Source organism: Cupressus sempervirens, chromosome 11 (genome assembly GCF_028749045.1).
Source record: "Cupressus sempervirens isolate cs-2001-9-10 chromosome 11, ASM2874904v1, whole genome shotgun sequence".
NCBI lineage: Eukaryota > Viridiplantae > Streptophyta > Pinopsida > Cupressales > Cupressaceae > Cupressus > Cupressus sempervirens.
Genome location: NC_143128.1, coordinates 30,891,004 through 30,907,517, shown reverse-complemented (window position 1 = coordinate 30,907,517; position 16,514 = coordinate 30,891,004). Strand labels below are relative to the sequence as shown.

Here is a 16,514-nt window from a genome sequence, read left to right as displayed (position 1 = left end):
TGCTGGTTCCTATTGCTATTGTGTTTGCTTCCGTTGTGTTTTACCTCTGCATCATTTTTGGTATCAGAGCTCAGCAAAAAGTCTGGGCAAAGGTGAATTGTGAGTTTGTATTTGTTGTGACAAGTGTTGGGAGGAGAACTTATAGAGTGGCCACAAGACTAGGTTGAGTGGAGAGAACCTAGATAGGAGATAATGGTCACAAGAGGAGATTTATCTCATGATCATAAGATACTTTTAGATATATGGGTTTCATATTGTAATTTTCAAAAAAAGAAAGGAGAGGAAGAGAAAAAAAAGAAAAGAGAAGAGGAAACTAGAATGAATCAAGAGATAGAAGAGAAAATGAGATTCCTCATGAGGGAATTTAAAAAAGGGGAAGAAAATTTAGCGAGAATAAAAGAGGAGTTGAAGAAAAATATGGAAAAAGAAAATAGTGATCTAGAGAAACAATCCTTTGAGATTACAGAAGCTTGTGAAGATGGAATAGAGAACTCGGTTGCCATTGAAGAGAAGATTTGTCCATTGGAAGGAGAAAATGAACAAATTGATGCTGATATAAAAAGTTTGCAGCAAATAGTTGTTGATGAACCTGATGATAAAAAGATTCTTGAAGATAGAAAAGAGGTTGAAATGGTTGATGAGCATTGTGATGAAATGGTTCATAAAGAGTTGGATGTGATGGTCCTTAATGCAACAAAGAAATGGCATTTGAAGTTAAGGAAGAAGGTGGTCTGGCCTATCAAAAGGATACTAGTAGCAAGGAAGAAGACTTGTGATGAAGCTAAGAGGATAGAGGAGGCTCCAATAGTGATGAATTTGTCTCCAAGCATGGAGATATTGCAGCATAAAGACATCATAGCAAAGGATGCAATAGTTCCTACAGTAACCCAAATTGATGAAGTCATATTTAATGAGGTTACATCTAATCTATTCATTGTAGGTTTGCAGGAGTCCTATTTGAATATGGAAAAAGTTTATGCACATATGACAGCTGATTTGGATACTAGTCAAGAGTACAAACAACAAATACCAAAGAATTGGAAGGCACGAAAGAGGAAGGCCAATCCAAGGGACTTGGATTTATTGTCCTTGGGAGTATGGTGTAGAATTTTCTGTAGACCGTCTTAGCAAGTATAAATAGAGTTTTAGGTTTAGGTTTAGGTCAAGTTGGAGAGCAAAGTTTCTGGATACAAAGTTACGAAGAGAAAAAATCTGCAGGAAGAGCTAATGTATGTACTGTTCATTTGATAAATTAAATAGAAGAATTTTATAATCTATCTCTTGCTGGTGCTGGTTCCTATTGCTATTGTGTTTGCTTCCGTTGTGTTTTACCTCTGCATCACTTCTCTATCCATCTTGATATGAAGTAGTTCCATGTGGAGAGCCAAAGCCCTGCTAGTATTGTTGACCTCATACAACTTGTGAAGATGATCATACATTTCCTTAGCCGATTTCAGTTTAGATAGAGAGGGCACTAGAGGATCTTTCATAGAATCAACAATGATCCTCTTTGCCATTATTTTGTTCTTCTTCCAAACTGACCTGGATCATCAGCTGGTTTTGTGACTTCAGATTGCTGATAGTCAATGAGATCATTTTCTGCAAGGATTAATAAAATCTTAGACTAACAAGATACAAAGTTTGAGGCTCCCTCCAGTTGGTCTTCAAAGTTAAGACCGAGTACGATATTGAAAGAAATAAATTTGCAGACAATACACAGAATAAAAGTTCTGGTTCAAGCTTGAAAATACAAACTGGGCTCTGATGCCATGTTAAAATTGGAACTAGAAAAGAGAAATAAGAATTGCAAGCAATATATCTTGGGAAAAATCCCCTGAATAGAGGGAAACAACCCAGCCTGAGAAAACTTTTGAATTTTATTAAGAACAATGGAAAATTATAGAGCTTATAAAAGTTATTCAATACTTATTGATGCTTCAAGAGATTTACAAAATACTAAAGTATCTCCCAGCATACAATGATTAGGATATTAAGGTAATAGATAGTTTCTATTATCTCTGTTTAGTATCTATTGGTTATCTATTGTAATTTCATGTAAATATTAAAATGTTTCTAATATTTAGTTTTATGTTTCTAAAATAGAATGTTTCTATTCTTTACGAACATTGTTCAGTCTCTTGTATAAATTGACCTCTCTATCTCTATAATTAACAAACAAATATTTTCCAACTACTTCCATAATATGATATCAGAGCCAATACTCTAAATTTTTTCAAAAATAACTAAAATTTCTTGGTTGAAATTATCTACCTTCTATTTTTTCGAAATTATTTACATACATATTTGCTTCCAACTCTCTCTATAATCTGACTAAGGGTTTCCGTTTTGAGAGATCTGATTGATAAAAATCACGAGCAAGGTTTTGGGTCAAATTTTTTTTGTGCATTTGCGTCTCTCCAAGACACAATTTTTTTTCCTATTTTTGGTTTTGCTTGAGGGGCTCATTTCGTCTATAAATTATGTTTTTTTTTCAAGCTCGAATTTGCAAAACGTGACTTCAGCTTGGTTGCGTCAATTTTTTTTGCATCCCTTCAACAACCTCTGATATTTCGCACATTTGTTATTGCTTGCGTCGTTTTTCTCTAGCTTGTTTTTGATCGAAAATCACAAGCTGTTTTTTTCAGTCATTTTTCCTTGTATTTGCAACAAAAATGTGCATGTAGCACCATTTTTTGGTGTTGAAATTCTCATCGCTAGCTCTCAGTTAGTCAGTCCCTATTCTGTGAAAAATTGAACGATTTTTCCAGAAAATTGCCATTTTTCTGCAAATCCGACCTTCAAGGCTACCAGGTAGGGTGTTGCTCGAAACCCTAGTTTTTGACCTCAATTTGTTTTTCTAATTCTAAATTCTTGGTGGGTTTTTTGAGAGCTCAATTAGGTTGTTGTCCAATTTTTCTAGGTGCCTTGATTTTTGAGCAAGCAGATCCGAAAATCAACAACATTCTTTCTGGATTTTTTGAGCTCTCTCTTGGGTTGTCCTTCAAATTTTTCAGGTCTTCCATTTTTTGCCTCGAAATATGTGCCTTCACAGATACTCACCCTTTTCATTGGAAAACGTGCAATGGCATCTTTGACAAATATTCTGCTCGAGAGCAACTCAAAAGTCGACGGTCAAAATTATGGCACTTGGAAGTTGCATATCATAGCAATTTTTGAATATTGGAATATCGATCAAATTGTTGTGGGTGTTACAAAGTGTTTGACTGCCCCTTACAGTGATCAAGATACACGGGATTTGAATAATCGGGAGGCGGTGTTTCTTCCCAAATTATTTGTGGCTGATGATCAGCTCTCTCGGATTCCATTAGGCAAGACAACTACCGAGATATGGGCACATCTCAAAGGTCTTCATGAGACTTCTGACAAAAGCAGAGCCTTCTTCTTGAAGAACACTCTATTTTCTATTATCATGGATGAGCGAATTCTCGCTTCAGGCTCACGTAAATAGGATTCAAGAAATCCGTAATCAGTTGCTTGCCATTGGTCGTAAAATAGAGGAAGAGGACATTTGTGGTTATCACTCTTTGGAGTTTACCCAAATCCTACGAGCATTTTATCGAGACTCTCAACATTACATCTTTTGGTGTTGATATGAAGTTCACCGATCTCTGCACACTTTTGCTTCAGCAAGATCAGTGGAAACAACAGGTCGGTAGCAGTTCCAACTCCACCTCCACAGTGCAAGCCTTTGTTGCCAAATCCTCTAAGAAGGATAAAGGCCAGTTTCAACATTCTTCTTAGCATACATCCTCTGCTCCAGATTTAGAAGGCTTTCGAAGAAAAACATTCAGTGCAACTATTGCCACAAGTTTGGGCACATGAAGGTTGAATGTCGGAAGCACTTAGCTGCCCTATCCAAGCAATCTGGTTTGCAACCCATAGCGAACAGTGCAGAGCACCTTGAGCAGACAAAATCTGTCTTTTACGCTTTTTGACATCTTTGTGCTCTAGATAGATTAACCATTAATGGAGAGAACTACGATAATAGATAGTTTCTGTTATCTCTGTTTAGTATCTAATGGTTATTTATTGTAATCTCGTGTAAATATTAGAATATTTCTAATGTTTAGTTTTATATTTCTAGAATAGAATGTTTTTATTCTTTACAATTGTTTCCTACATAAATATTGTTCAGTCTCTTGTATAAATTGACCTCTCGGTGTCTATTAATAACAAGCAAATAGTTTCCAATTACTTCCGCAATATAGAATATCTCTGTTACAATGCTCAAACAAAGTTGAGTATAAAACTTCAGACCTGAACTGCCAGCAAAACTCCAAAGTCGACCTTTTTATTAAAATTGCACGCTGCTGCAATAATTATCACTGCTCCACTTTGAATACCTGAAGTCGGGCAAGACTATTACTACATAAACTCCTAATGCAGGAGGCCTTCAGGAATTCCGCATAGGCATGATTATGAAATGGTTTAATTCATGCATTCGCACAAATATGCCGAATCAAATGACCGCCGCAACCATCCTTTGACATGCAAGCATCAGTTATTTAAACTCTTGCCTTTTTTTTGTCTTTGAAACTGACGTAGGGCACGAATAGTTTTCTCCTCCACGATTGTTCGGAAGGCAGGGAGTTTAAGGAATAATCTGCAATATAAACAACGAACACCTGCCTAACAGTAATAACATTCTAACCAATAGGATCATTAGAATCAGATTTCATAATATGAGCTGTTCTTAAAAAATTTCACATTATGCTATAAACTTTTAACAATTGGGACCTCCTTGTGTTGTACATCCTAGAGATGTATAGGGGTCTCCATACTCCTGAATGTCCTAGAGATGCCTAGGCATCTCCTATGATGAAAAGCTGCACATCATAAATTAATTTGCCACACTTGAACTCTAAATAAAACTTAGAAATAAGCATCTAAGCCTCAATTTAACTCGTTTCAAAGTTTCAACAACACCATCAAACACTTCCACGAGCAAGATTTGTGGGTGGAAAAAATTGCAAGTAGGGACATTAGGTTGACGAATAGTGAGAGGTTGAGCAAGAGAAGATTGATAGCAATCCAACAATGAACCAAAGGATATAAAGCATTAGTCAAGCATCAAGGCGGGCTTATTTTAGAGCTCTTTTAATTTTTATTTCCATTTCTCAATTTGGTAATGAATTAGGCATTTGTAATTATAGTTGACAATAATAATTAATGATTACTATGAATAATCTGATTGATTACTCGTAACATTATGATTGTGTGGATTATTGATAACGGTATTTAATGGTAATCTGCTTTATTACTTGTAACGATACGATGGTGTGGGCTAATGTTATCATAAATGACAATATTCCACACAATTGTAAACAATACGATTGTGTGGAATATCATTAACCACCATTTGTTATAGTGAGAATAATTAATTGTTTATGATTATTATGAGTAAACATAATTCTTAGCAATGGTTATATTCGTTTACCATTGAAACTTGGCTGTTATGTGTTATTTGCAATAAGTTATAACATACGATTAACTATGCAATCATATTTGTTTACAATTAAAAAATGGTGATTAATGATAATCCACACAATGGTATTGTTTACCATTAACAATTGGCAGTTGATGATAATGAAGTTTGGCATTTGTTCATCGTGCTTCTTCTAACATGTATATATATCAAGCCGATTGGCTATCCAAAGCATGTATTGAGAATCAATTTTATAAACATAACTCCCTTTGTGGATTCCGCTCGAGTAAAGAGCATAGACGGTTGCTAGCGCAACCTATATCAAGTGCAAATATTATAATTTCAGATCAGAGTCAACACCAAGTATAGAGCATATAACATATTTGAGAATTGATTTTATAAACATAACTCCCTTTGTGGATTCCGCTTGAGTAATGAACATAGATGGTTGCTAGCACAACTTATGTCAAGTGCAAGTATTATAATTGCAGATCAGAGATGGCACCTAGTAAAGAGCATATGACATATTTGATATATCAGAGTCGGCTCCTGTATAGAATATTTCATAATCCATAATAGAATGTCAGAGATGACATTCTTCTGCGAAGTGAACATACTGTAACTTGCAGCGTGTGTCAGATTGTATATCAGAGATGGCTCACAGGGTAATGTGTATATTTTTTATTGCTAAATCAGAGATAGCTAATACATCTATATATTGAATTCTATATTATTTTCGAACTGCCAAGCACATATAGCAGTCATTATTGTAACTGTGATAGGATTATCAGTTGTATTCCATGGTGGCATTTGGAATTACAGTCGTATATATATTTTTCCTTTTCCCATTATATTATTCATAAGTGTATCTCCATTACTCCAATATTAGGAACTTCCAGTTATCTGTACATTGCAACATACTGTTACATTATAATTAATTAGTGTATTTCCATTATCATAGCATTTGGAATTACCAGCTATACTCATATTTCATTGGTTCTTGTCCATAATACATTATCATAAGTCATATAACTGCACTTGCACTCATCAACCCATGTAGTGTCCAAGCAATCTAAAAAGGGACATTACCATAGCAATCTTTGAATACAAACATGTTTGTGCAGGTTTCTCCTATGAAGATAGCTCCTGTTATGGTAAAATGAAAGACCAACTTTGACGTGGTCCCACAGGGAGAGAAATAGATAATTGCATGCTTAGTTATTGCAATGGAAAATGAAGAGGAAATATTCTTTGAGTTTTCGCAAAGGCTCTTGCCCTTTAGAAGATAATAGCATGATGTAGTTATCCATAAAAGTTTTGTATCAACATATGTTTTTTTGGTAAGGAGTAGATAAAACTTCAATTTGTTATTCTCCTTAAGTCCTCATGTTTGAAAACACCAATAATGTCCATGGTTGATCCCCAATCTAGTTGGAAGTATTCTCCATTGGTTTGTTGCACCATTGGAACCAGGAGAAGTTTGCCACAATCAACTTACCTCACATTTTCCTGTACAGTATCCGTGATGCTTTGATCATGTACATCTCCTGCATTAATCCTTTTCCACATGTACGCATTGCTCTCCTTTAATGGTTGTTAGACTTACCATCTTCCATGTCTTGCCTTCAAATCTCCTCCTTTAAAACGAATGGTACAGATGCCATTGTGATTTAATCCTTTTAAAAATGCTGAAACCACATGTTCTGTCGTGCTTTAAAATTTGGACTATAATCCATGCCTTTTTTAATGTCCAAGATCCCTGAAGATTTTCTGACATCTCTGAACGGTTTGATATGACTAATAGCTTGTTTTGTTCTATAACTCAATTAACCGAGAGGTTCACAACCCAAATAGCTTCTTGGTAAATAACCTTAAGAGATGTTGTAATCTGAATTGAGGTGATGTTATCTACACATTTGCTCCACTTCCTATTTGTAGATCTCTACTAGACCACTATAAATTGCACTAATGCAGACCATAAAGTCTCCATCCACACCAATTGAACTTATTTGCTTTTATTCATACAGTTTTAAATTTTTAATCCTTCTAAGAGAGCCTCAAACTCTACTTCATTTTTGTTCCAAATTGTAATTTCTTTTATAGTGCCCAATGAGAACTCTAGTCTAAGCTCTTATGGTGTAACTTGCACCTAAGTCCTAGGTATTTTTTCATGAGGTCCAATCAAAATTCATTTTATTCTTGCACTTGGAGAGACTTATTCAATTACACACACACACACATGTATAGACATATATATATATATATATATATATATATATATATATATATATGTATATGTGTGTGTGTGTGTGTGTACTGTATGCATGCATGCATGCATGTATTGTCAGTAGCATTTTCTGCATCTTTTTTTCTATCCACCCTAAAGCTTAAAGTAGTATATATACAGTAGCATTTTCTGAATGTGTGTATACACCATAGAATCGAGACTTGGACTTGGTTTGTACTCAGCAAGGCTTATCTGACTGGGGACTCGGCGAAAAACTGGCAAAACTTGGCAGAACTTAGCAAAAACTTGGCCAAATACAAATTTCTAGCGAGTAGTGTGTAAAGTGAGTTCTTCTATAGTTCCAAGCCCATGGGACTAGGTAGGGTCACTTGGCTCGGGACTTGACAGGTCTCAAAGAGTCCTGGAACTACGGTATATATACATGTGTGTATGTATTATCAGTAGCTTTTGCTGAATTTTTTTCCTCTTGTTCTGAAGTAGTCTCAAATTAGGCTTGGCTCAATTTAATTGTGTGTGTGTGTGTGTAATCAGTAGCATTTGCTAATTTTTGTTCAATTTATCCCAAAGTACGATCAGAATTGAACTTGCTTCAATTTAAGTGTGTGTATTAAATTAGTAGCATTTGCTAAATCTTTGTTCAACTTATCCTAAAGTAATATCAAAGCTGTGATTCACTTTCTTTAATCTTAACAATCCTGTTCTTGTATTAACTTTCAATCGGGTTTTGTAGAAAATCTGCCATTTATTTTCATACCGAAGTAGTTTTGAAATTAGTGAGGGGATGACCATTCTTCTGTTGCTGTTAGTGCTAAAAATCTCATTAAATTTATTGAAGCAAAGTATTTTTTGCAGAAGCTTCTTTAAATTTTCACTTGAGTACTTACCTATCTGTTAGGTGTGCTGGCGACACTTAGTTGGCTACGATGAATTAAATTTCATGAATTGTGTTTATATGATAGTATCATGTGAAATATTCTATTTCAACAAGTTTGCAGAGGCTGTATTAAACATTTGTAAAGGAGGTCAATTTATGATACTTCTTTGCTACTCTTGTCTTTTTTTGTTCTTTTTAGTAAACTTTGCACTGCTGCTAATTTTTCACTACGTTAGGGTCAAAATTAGAGATCTATTTTTTGTGAGTACTGGTAGAGCTCTTTTCTCTGTTTTGCTTGAAGCAGCTCACTTATAGCGGATAAAATCATAGGCTTTGCACTATTATGAAGCTACTAACAGTGTACTATATGTAATGCAGTCGGTTTGTTTTGAATTGTCCTAAAGAAGACCTACAGTCATTTGAAAGGATTCTATTTCTTATTGAATGCGCACATTGGTTTTATGAGGACAATGCAATGGAGCAAAATCCATCCTTAAAGTCCCTAAGCCTAAGGGAATTCACATCTTTAAGTATCCTTTGAATAGATGTTTGTTGCTTTATCATTGCAGTTGATGCATCTAGATTTTAGATGATGTTTTGCACTTATTTTTTGTATATTTGTGTTCTGTTGCCGTGAAACTGACATATGGTTCACATTCTTGTCCTAAATATTTTTGAAGATGAGTTGTTTCAAATCTTTATTGGATTTTTTATGAGAGAATTCAATATATTGTTTTTGCATCATAAATATGTACAGTGACATAATGATAGAAAAGTAAGGCAGAATGGCTGTTTGAGTGTGCTTAATAGGCAAATGGTTATGCCTATGCCAGAAGCATGCATCTGTTGTAGTGTTATTTTCTTTATTATCAGGCTGTGGGCACACACTCACACATATAGGGTTACCATAGACTTTAATTTTACAGACTGTTCAGTAATGGTATTGCTAACAAGTAGTTATGTTTCCTATTGCTAACAAGTTATTATTGTTCTTCTAGCAAAATTTCCATTCACATGGAAGGGTTTTGTATGCTTTGCAAAGTTGGGCCTTTTTCATCCTATACCTCTATTTTTATTCCTTAAAAAACTTTATGATTTTGAGTGGGCCCTGGGTGCATTAACAATGTCAAAAGCATCTATTTTGCTAAAATAAATGATGGGTCAAGCTAAAATCTAGAGAAAGGCAAGTTAAGAAGGAACAATTTTCCTCCATTGTGTCTGTATTTGTTATTAGAATGGTGCACAAAGCTTGTTCATATTGTTTATTGTTATAACAGGTGGACTTCTGTTTAGTTTCAAATGATAGGTTGGAAGGAAATTGGGTCGTAGATCTCTTGTAACACATTGTGAGAAATCTAGGGTTAAATATTGGAAATTAATCATAATCATTACTGCAGCAACAAAGCGTCTACTTTTAAAGATATGTACCTATCTGAGTTCATGATATAATAGTCTTAATTGTACACATGCTGTAGTTGTGCATGTAATGACTATATTTATATCAAACTGGATATTAATTAAATGTTTCTTTTAAACAATATTTCTTAGGGATTTACTGACTTCTACAAGTTCATGTATTTGTAGATACTTATATGGAAGACTGTATGCAGTTAATTTTGGAAAAATGTGGTTCAATACTCATCTACTGAGTTGATGAATATATATACTTTGTTATGTAGCTCGGTGGGAGATTCTTTGATGTGGATTATGAGCACATTGTTTATTTGTGTTATAATTGATTATGTAAGCGCAAGCACATTTCTTTAACTCCTTAAGTGTTTCAGAGTTGTGCTGCATTGAGACCCTATATAGCACATATAGATGACATATACAAGGATTTCACTTCCTATAAAGTTCGTGTGCCAGTAACTGGTGCAATAATTTTGGACGAGTCATATGAACGGGTATGTATAGTGCTTTCAATCTTAGGGAGGCATTAAATAAGACACCATTTCCTAATTTTGTGTTTGATAAAAAGACTATTTTTCCTGTTAGCCATGCTATATGCTATGCAATTTTTGGAGACCTTTCTTGTAAATAATTACGATATATTTATGAAAACTGTTTCCATTTTGGATTCGATGCAATTGTCCATCCTAGTAGCTGCATTTGCTTTTTGAGTGACATTTACTTGTTTGTCTATTTATAATTATATTTATAAAGATTAATTATTAATTTTGAAGTGTTCCTTGAAATTGAAGACAAATGAGGCTTTTTTTAATGGAAAAAAGATCTCACATTAGGTGAATGGTGGAGGCCCTCTGAGATGTTCAGTTAGATTTGCAAAAATGCACATGCATTTGATGAATGCAATGTTAGAGTGCTCAAAAGTCAAAACTCAATCTGCAAACCAAAACATCTTTCACAGCAACCAAGAGAATCAACAAGAGAGATGATTTGTCACAAGGAGTAAACAATAATGAATGATACAATACACAATGTACAAACACATCAAATAAAAATGGAGGTGTGAAGAGGTATGGGAACAACTACCTCAACCTGAAAATTAAAAATGCACTAAACGTTATATATCTAACAACTAATAACTAATAATGTAAAATGCTGGTAGCTTAAGTAAAACTTAAACCTACATCAACACTGCCCACTAAGTGCAACTTGGGGAGATTAGTATGCAATATGAGATACAAGATGGGTCCTGACAGCAAGGCGATGTTAGATAGTCATACACGACTACAATGTAATGGAATGAAATCTCGCAAAAACAAAGGAACTAGAAAACCCTTGTGGGAGAAACGTGCTCTCCAAAAAGGAGAAAATTGAAAATGCTTAAAAGCGAAACGTGAAATGAAAGTAGACACTTAAAGACCACACAACAACTTCCTTTACTACTAACATCAATCACAATTCACAACAAAAGATAGTGAGTAAATGCCAAAGGTTTATTGAAGATTTCTGCAACTTATTGCTTCTTAAACAAATGCTCCAAAGAAGAAACATCATCTGGAATGAGCTGCTGAATGAAGTGCATGTGGATCTCAATATGCTTAATAGATTGATGCTCCACTGGGTTGTGAAAAATATGAATGACACTCTTGAGTGTCACACCAAAGAGTAATGGGATGATCAGAATAAATGCCAAAATCAACCATCAACTGTCGAAGCAAAGAACATACTAGTTAGCCGAAACTGGTTCTGGATACTCAGCTTTTGTCTGTTAGTTAATAGACTTTGCTTCTCATAATTTAAAAAAAAATGATTTTATTTGCCTAAATGAGAAACATGGACTAACAGTTGGGTAAACAACAAAGTTTGTTTCCCTCTGAATTTTTATGTGGTACAACTCTCTGTCATGATAAATAATTTATTATGAATGTATAAACTTTAGTATGCTTTTGACCTGAAAGCGGAAAGGCAAGTAATACTTGTTCATCACCATGTAACAAGCATGAATGTTTTAAATAATGGAAGAATCGGAGTTGTTTTGGATATATAACATGAACAAGCATTCATTTTCTCTCAACACAAAGATTGATAAATTCAGAAACTTCCCAATAGAATCATCATTACCAATTTATTACATAGATTGGTAATTGGCAATACTGGATTGCCCATTTCTAAAGATTTGATGAATGCCGAAAAATAATATTTCTCACACAACTTTAGCATATTGATTAAACATTTATGAAAGAAACACTCAAGTTTTGCACACAAAGGAAGATATTATGAAACACCAGTGAAAGATCTCTCTTCTATTTCATTATCAGATTTTTAGCAAGACATTGCATCACAGTACCAACTGTTTAACTGCCAAGTATAAGTGATTAATTCTTGTAAATAATCAATTTATTAGAATGGTCTTTCATAACACGAAATGTTCTTTTTAAACCACAGGGACTTTTCAAACGTAAAATCTTTATTTTTTCTGCTCACAATTCCTTCTTTTAGCCCCAGATTTGCTAAAATGCCCTGAAAATGCCATAATTGATATATAAAGGGCCTCATTAATTGCTTGTACTATCATGCATCAGCTGTTAATGCTCCTTGTACTGTTAGCAATGGCGTTGGTGAGTTTTCTTTAAAAAAAACCACATTGACTTTTATGTAATTTTGTGAACTTTATTGCATACATGAGAGCTTGTGATAATGTGATATCCCCATCAAAATAAGATCCATATAATTAAATAAATAAATATAATAATAGTAATATAATATTAAGTAATGGTATAGTTATAATTTATTATCACATTGCATAATATATTATTATTAAATATGAAAATTAAATATTATATTAAGCGATAAAATATAATATTTAGATTAATAATCTAAATATATAAAGTAAATATATTATATCCAGGCCAATTGGTGTAGTGGTCAAGCTTGAGGTTGTGAATTACCTTCATGGTCTCGGGTTCAAGACCGCCCAATTCCAAAGGGGACTAGTTTCACCCTGTTCAACCCAAAATGGGCTGTTGGGCAGGTAGTGGGGACACCCCCATGGTTAAAAAAAAATACTATGCATAATATGTGATAATATTAATATTAATTTTATAATACGATATATAAATGATATAATATATGTTATTATTAATATAATTATATATTAATTTTTGATAACTCAGGGTATCCCTGTAACCCAAACCCAGCATGTTTTCTTTATGGGGCGAGTTTGGGGTGAGACTAGTCCCAGGGGCCACACTGCTATCTGTACCGCCTCCAGGTAGGCGTGGCTGAATAATTCCAAGCAGGACAATTGAACCCAAGACCATGGAGATCTACCCACAACCTCAGACCAACTCACCTAACCCGTAGGGGCATTAATATAAATATATTATCAATACAATTTAGTTATTATAATATAATTTATGAAAAGACACGACTCTTAGAATAAAAAAAGTATATATATAGAATATTAAATTTCAAGAAATAGTCATTCAGAAATATGTAGAAAATATATATAAAAATCAGTTTGGCAGAAAGTCTGTAAAGAGAAATTTAAATTAATAAATTAATGTTCTGACACGGGACATTACAATTGGTATCAGAGCATTGGACATGCTGTACTGTTGGGTATAATCAGAGGTTCATTGAAAACAAAATCACAGATATTCAAATGGAGTAATATTTTACAAGCTGGTTCGTGGAATACTTGTGAATGAAAGGAACATTTGGTTAATATTTATTCTCGGCTTAATTTTGAACGGTCTCCAATATTTCTATATTTATTTTGAGTTTGAGGGTTACAAGAAGTTGTGCTCTGCGCTTGAAAGCAAAACAAGAATATCATACAGACGATGATTAACGGAGGTGAGATTCTGAAGTTGAATGAGTATTGATGCCATGGAGATTCACAGGACTTATATTAATAAGTCTGAGATTGTATTTGATTTATTTTTGAAGTGTTGTATATATTTGGTGCTGCAAGCTCCAAACATTTAAGGAAACTATTATAAGTTTTCCTGACTGGCTGTGGGACCGTGAATGTGAATTGGGCATATGACTAAGGATGTGAAATCTTAAAATTTATGAATGACTATACACTATAGATTAATGCCGTTGAAATAGGCAGCAAATAAATTAATCACCCGGTCACGTTGATATCTGTAAGTATTCATGCAAAGGACATTGATATTTATTAAGTTGCTAAGTGGGAGCAAGGTTGTAATACGTTGGGTGTTGATATTCATGGGTCCCATTTATCATAGTAGCTGATTTAGTTTCGTAAGGTATACAACAGTGGTGTTGAAACATTAAGCTTACACTTTTGTATCCAGGAAACATATATTGAAGAAACATAATTGTGGTGGGATTTAGCAGAGTAATAAATGGTGTGTCGTGAATATTGGTTTCTGTTTGCAATTATAAGAGCCAAATTTAAAATGTTAAGTTGTCAAGCGCATAACATGTTAGGTATGCTAGGTGTATTCAAATTTCCAAAGGGAAGACTTACACGGTTCTGTTTCCCGTCAAAAAGATTAATTTGCAAGCTTTGGGAGCTATTTCTGTAAATCATGATACCTTCCCCTTCAGCATGATGAATATCGTTAATGGAAATAAATAAACTTCAGGGCTGCACATGCTGTGAATGAGTGAAGAGTTGGATCAAACAACATAGTGATTCCTGGGCATCTTCCTCTATGGTTATCTAATTGTCACCAATGTTTTTCTGGGATGTTGTCAACACAACTGGACATTCTATGTATTCAGGACTGAATAATACAAGTCATAGTAGGGCTTCTGTTGCTATTTTTGAACATGCCTTGAGCAAACTTTTTGGGTATTTGGGAAATCACCAGAAGGGATTCATAATGGAAATGAGATGCAGTAATTTATATTGCCACTGTTACTCTACAAAATTCTTGATAAATGGGAGATATAGTTGTGCAGGCATTGACTGGAGATCTGTGATGAAACTGAGAGATGTCTCTGTATTAAAGATGTCATAAAAGCTAAGAAGAAAAGGGCACCACAAAATGAAAGGAGGACAGATGGACAAAGTGAAAGGATGGAGATTTTATGTATTCAGGACTGAATAATACAAGCCATAGGAGGGCTTCTGTTGCTATTTTTGAACATGCCTTGAGCGGGCTTTTTGGGTATTTGGGAAATGACCAGAAGGGACTCATAATGGAAATGAGATGCAGTAATTTATGTTGCCACTGTTACAAAGGATAAAAGCATACAAAATTCTTGATAAATGGGAGATATAGTTGTTTAGGCATTGATTGAAGATTTGTGATGAAATTGAGAGATGTCTCTGTATTAAAGATGTCATAAAAGCTAAGAAGAAAAGGGCATTACAAAGTGAAAGGACAGAAAAGGCATCGAAGGAAATATTACTGTACAAAATCAGAAGCAGACAATGAAAGACAGGAAAATAAATTAATATTACAGTTGATACAAATGGAAGATATAACCGATAATCAGTAGATATCAAACTATACACAGAATGCCCAGAAAGGAGAGTGAACAATAACTCCACCATCTGTGTCTGATACAATCAGATTTATTGCACGTCACCAACTCAGAAAGAATCCTGTTAGTAGAATAACAGTTTATGTATCTTGGAGGTAAGTATATTATCTATTCTAATAATTAGAATCAATTCACTTAAATAATATCCGTGCTCAAACCAATTATAAATCTAAGCTAGAAGAATAAGTAGTGATACAATACAAGAAAGGCATGTATAAATTCAGCAAATGAGTTATTCCGAGATGGATAAGGATCAACGTCCCTGTAAGATGCATTGAGGATTAACCAAGATGGGATCGAATTGATGCCTTGAGGATTAACCAAGATGAGATCAAGTTGCCTTGAGGTTACTCCAAGATGGGATTAAGGGCTTGGATCCACAAAATCCTTTAGGAAGGCTGTTGATGCTTGGTTATAAACACCCTACTATATCTCAACATGCTTTCTAATTTAGTATTATAATTGAAATAGCGTGAACTTTTCACATTCACATATAGTATATTACTAACTTACTTGTAAGGGTAGCCTCATGAGAGAATAAACAAAGGTGTATTCAAGGAGAGTCTTATAGCCAATTGGTATTTTGAGATGGGTAAGGATCAAAGTACCTATAAGATGCCTTGAGGATGTGTCCAAGATGGGATGAAGTTGCCTTGAGAACTTGTTCAAGATGGGATTAAGGGCTTGGATCCACAAAGACCTTGAGGGGAACCGTTGAGTTTGGTGCCTAAGCAATTTGTTTACATCCTAAGTATTCTTCTCGGCTAAGAATGATAATAAGAGCAAACAAATCAAGCATCCCTCTAAGTGGGCCACCTTATGCAGATATGTAGAGACTGCCACCAAGGCCAAGGAGGACAAAGTTCTGCTCTTGGACTTAGCATGGGATAGGCTTGGAGTAATCTATCATGACTCACATTTTATTTTCTTTGAAACTAATAATCACGCGTGGTTGCAGAATTCTATCAAAGAAGTAAATTTTGTAAATCATCATCTTGATTCTAGTGAAGTGT

At 34.4% G+C, this 16,514-nt stretch overlaps 1 protein-coding gene across 1 annotated transcript in view; it reads left to right on the top strand.

The window, feature by feature from the left end:
* Positions 1-16,514, top strand: part of DCP2 (decapping 2) — a 99,577-nt gene that overhangs the window by 18,100 nt on the left and 64,963 nt on the right. Inside the window, exons 2-3 of the mRNA XM_089808684.1 lie at positions 8,947-9,098; positions 10,345-10,472. Coding sequence (XP_089664810.1) covers positions 8,947-9,098; positions 10,345-10,472 — 280 coding nt within the window. The remainder of the gene's footprint in view (positions 1-8,946; positions 9,099-10,344; positions 10,473-16,514) is intronic.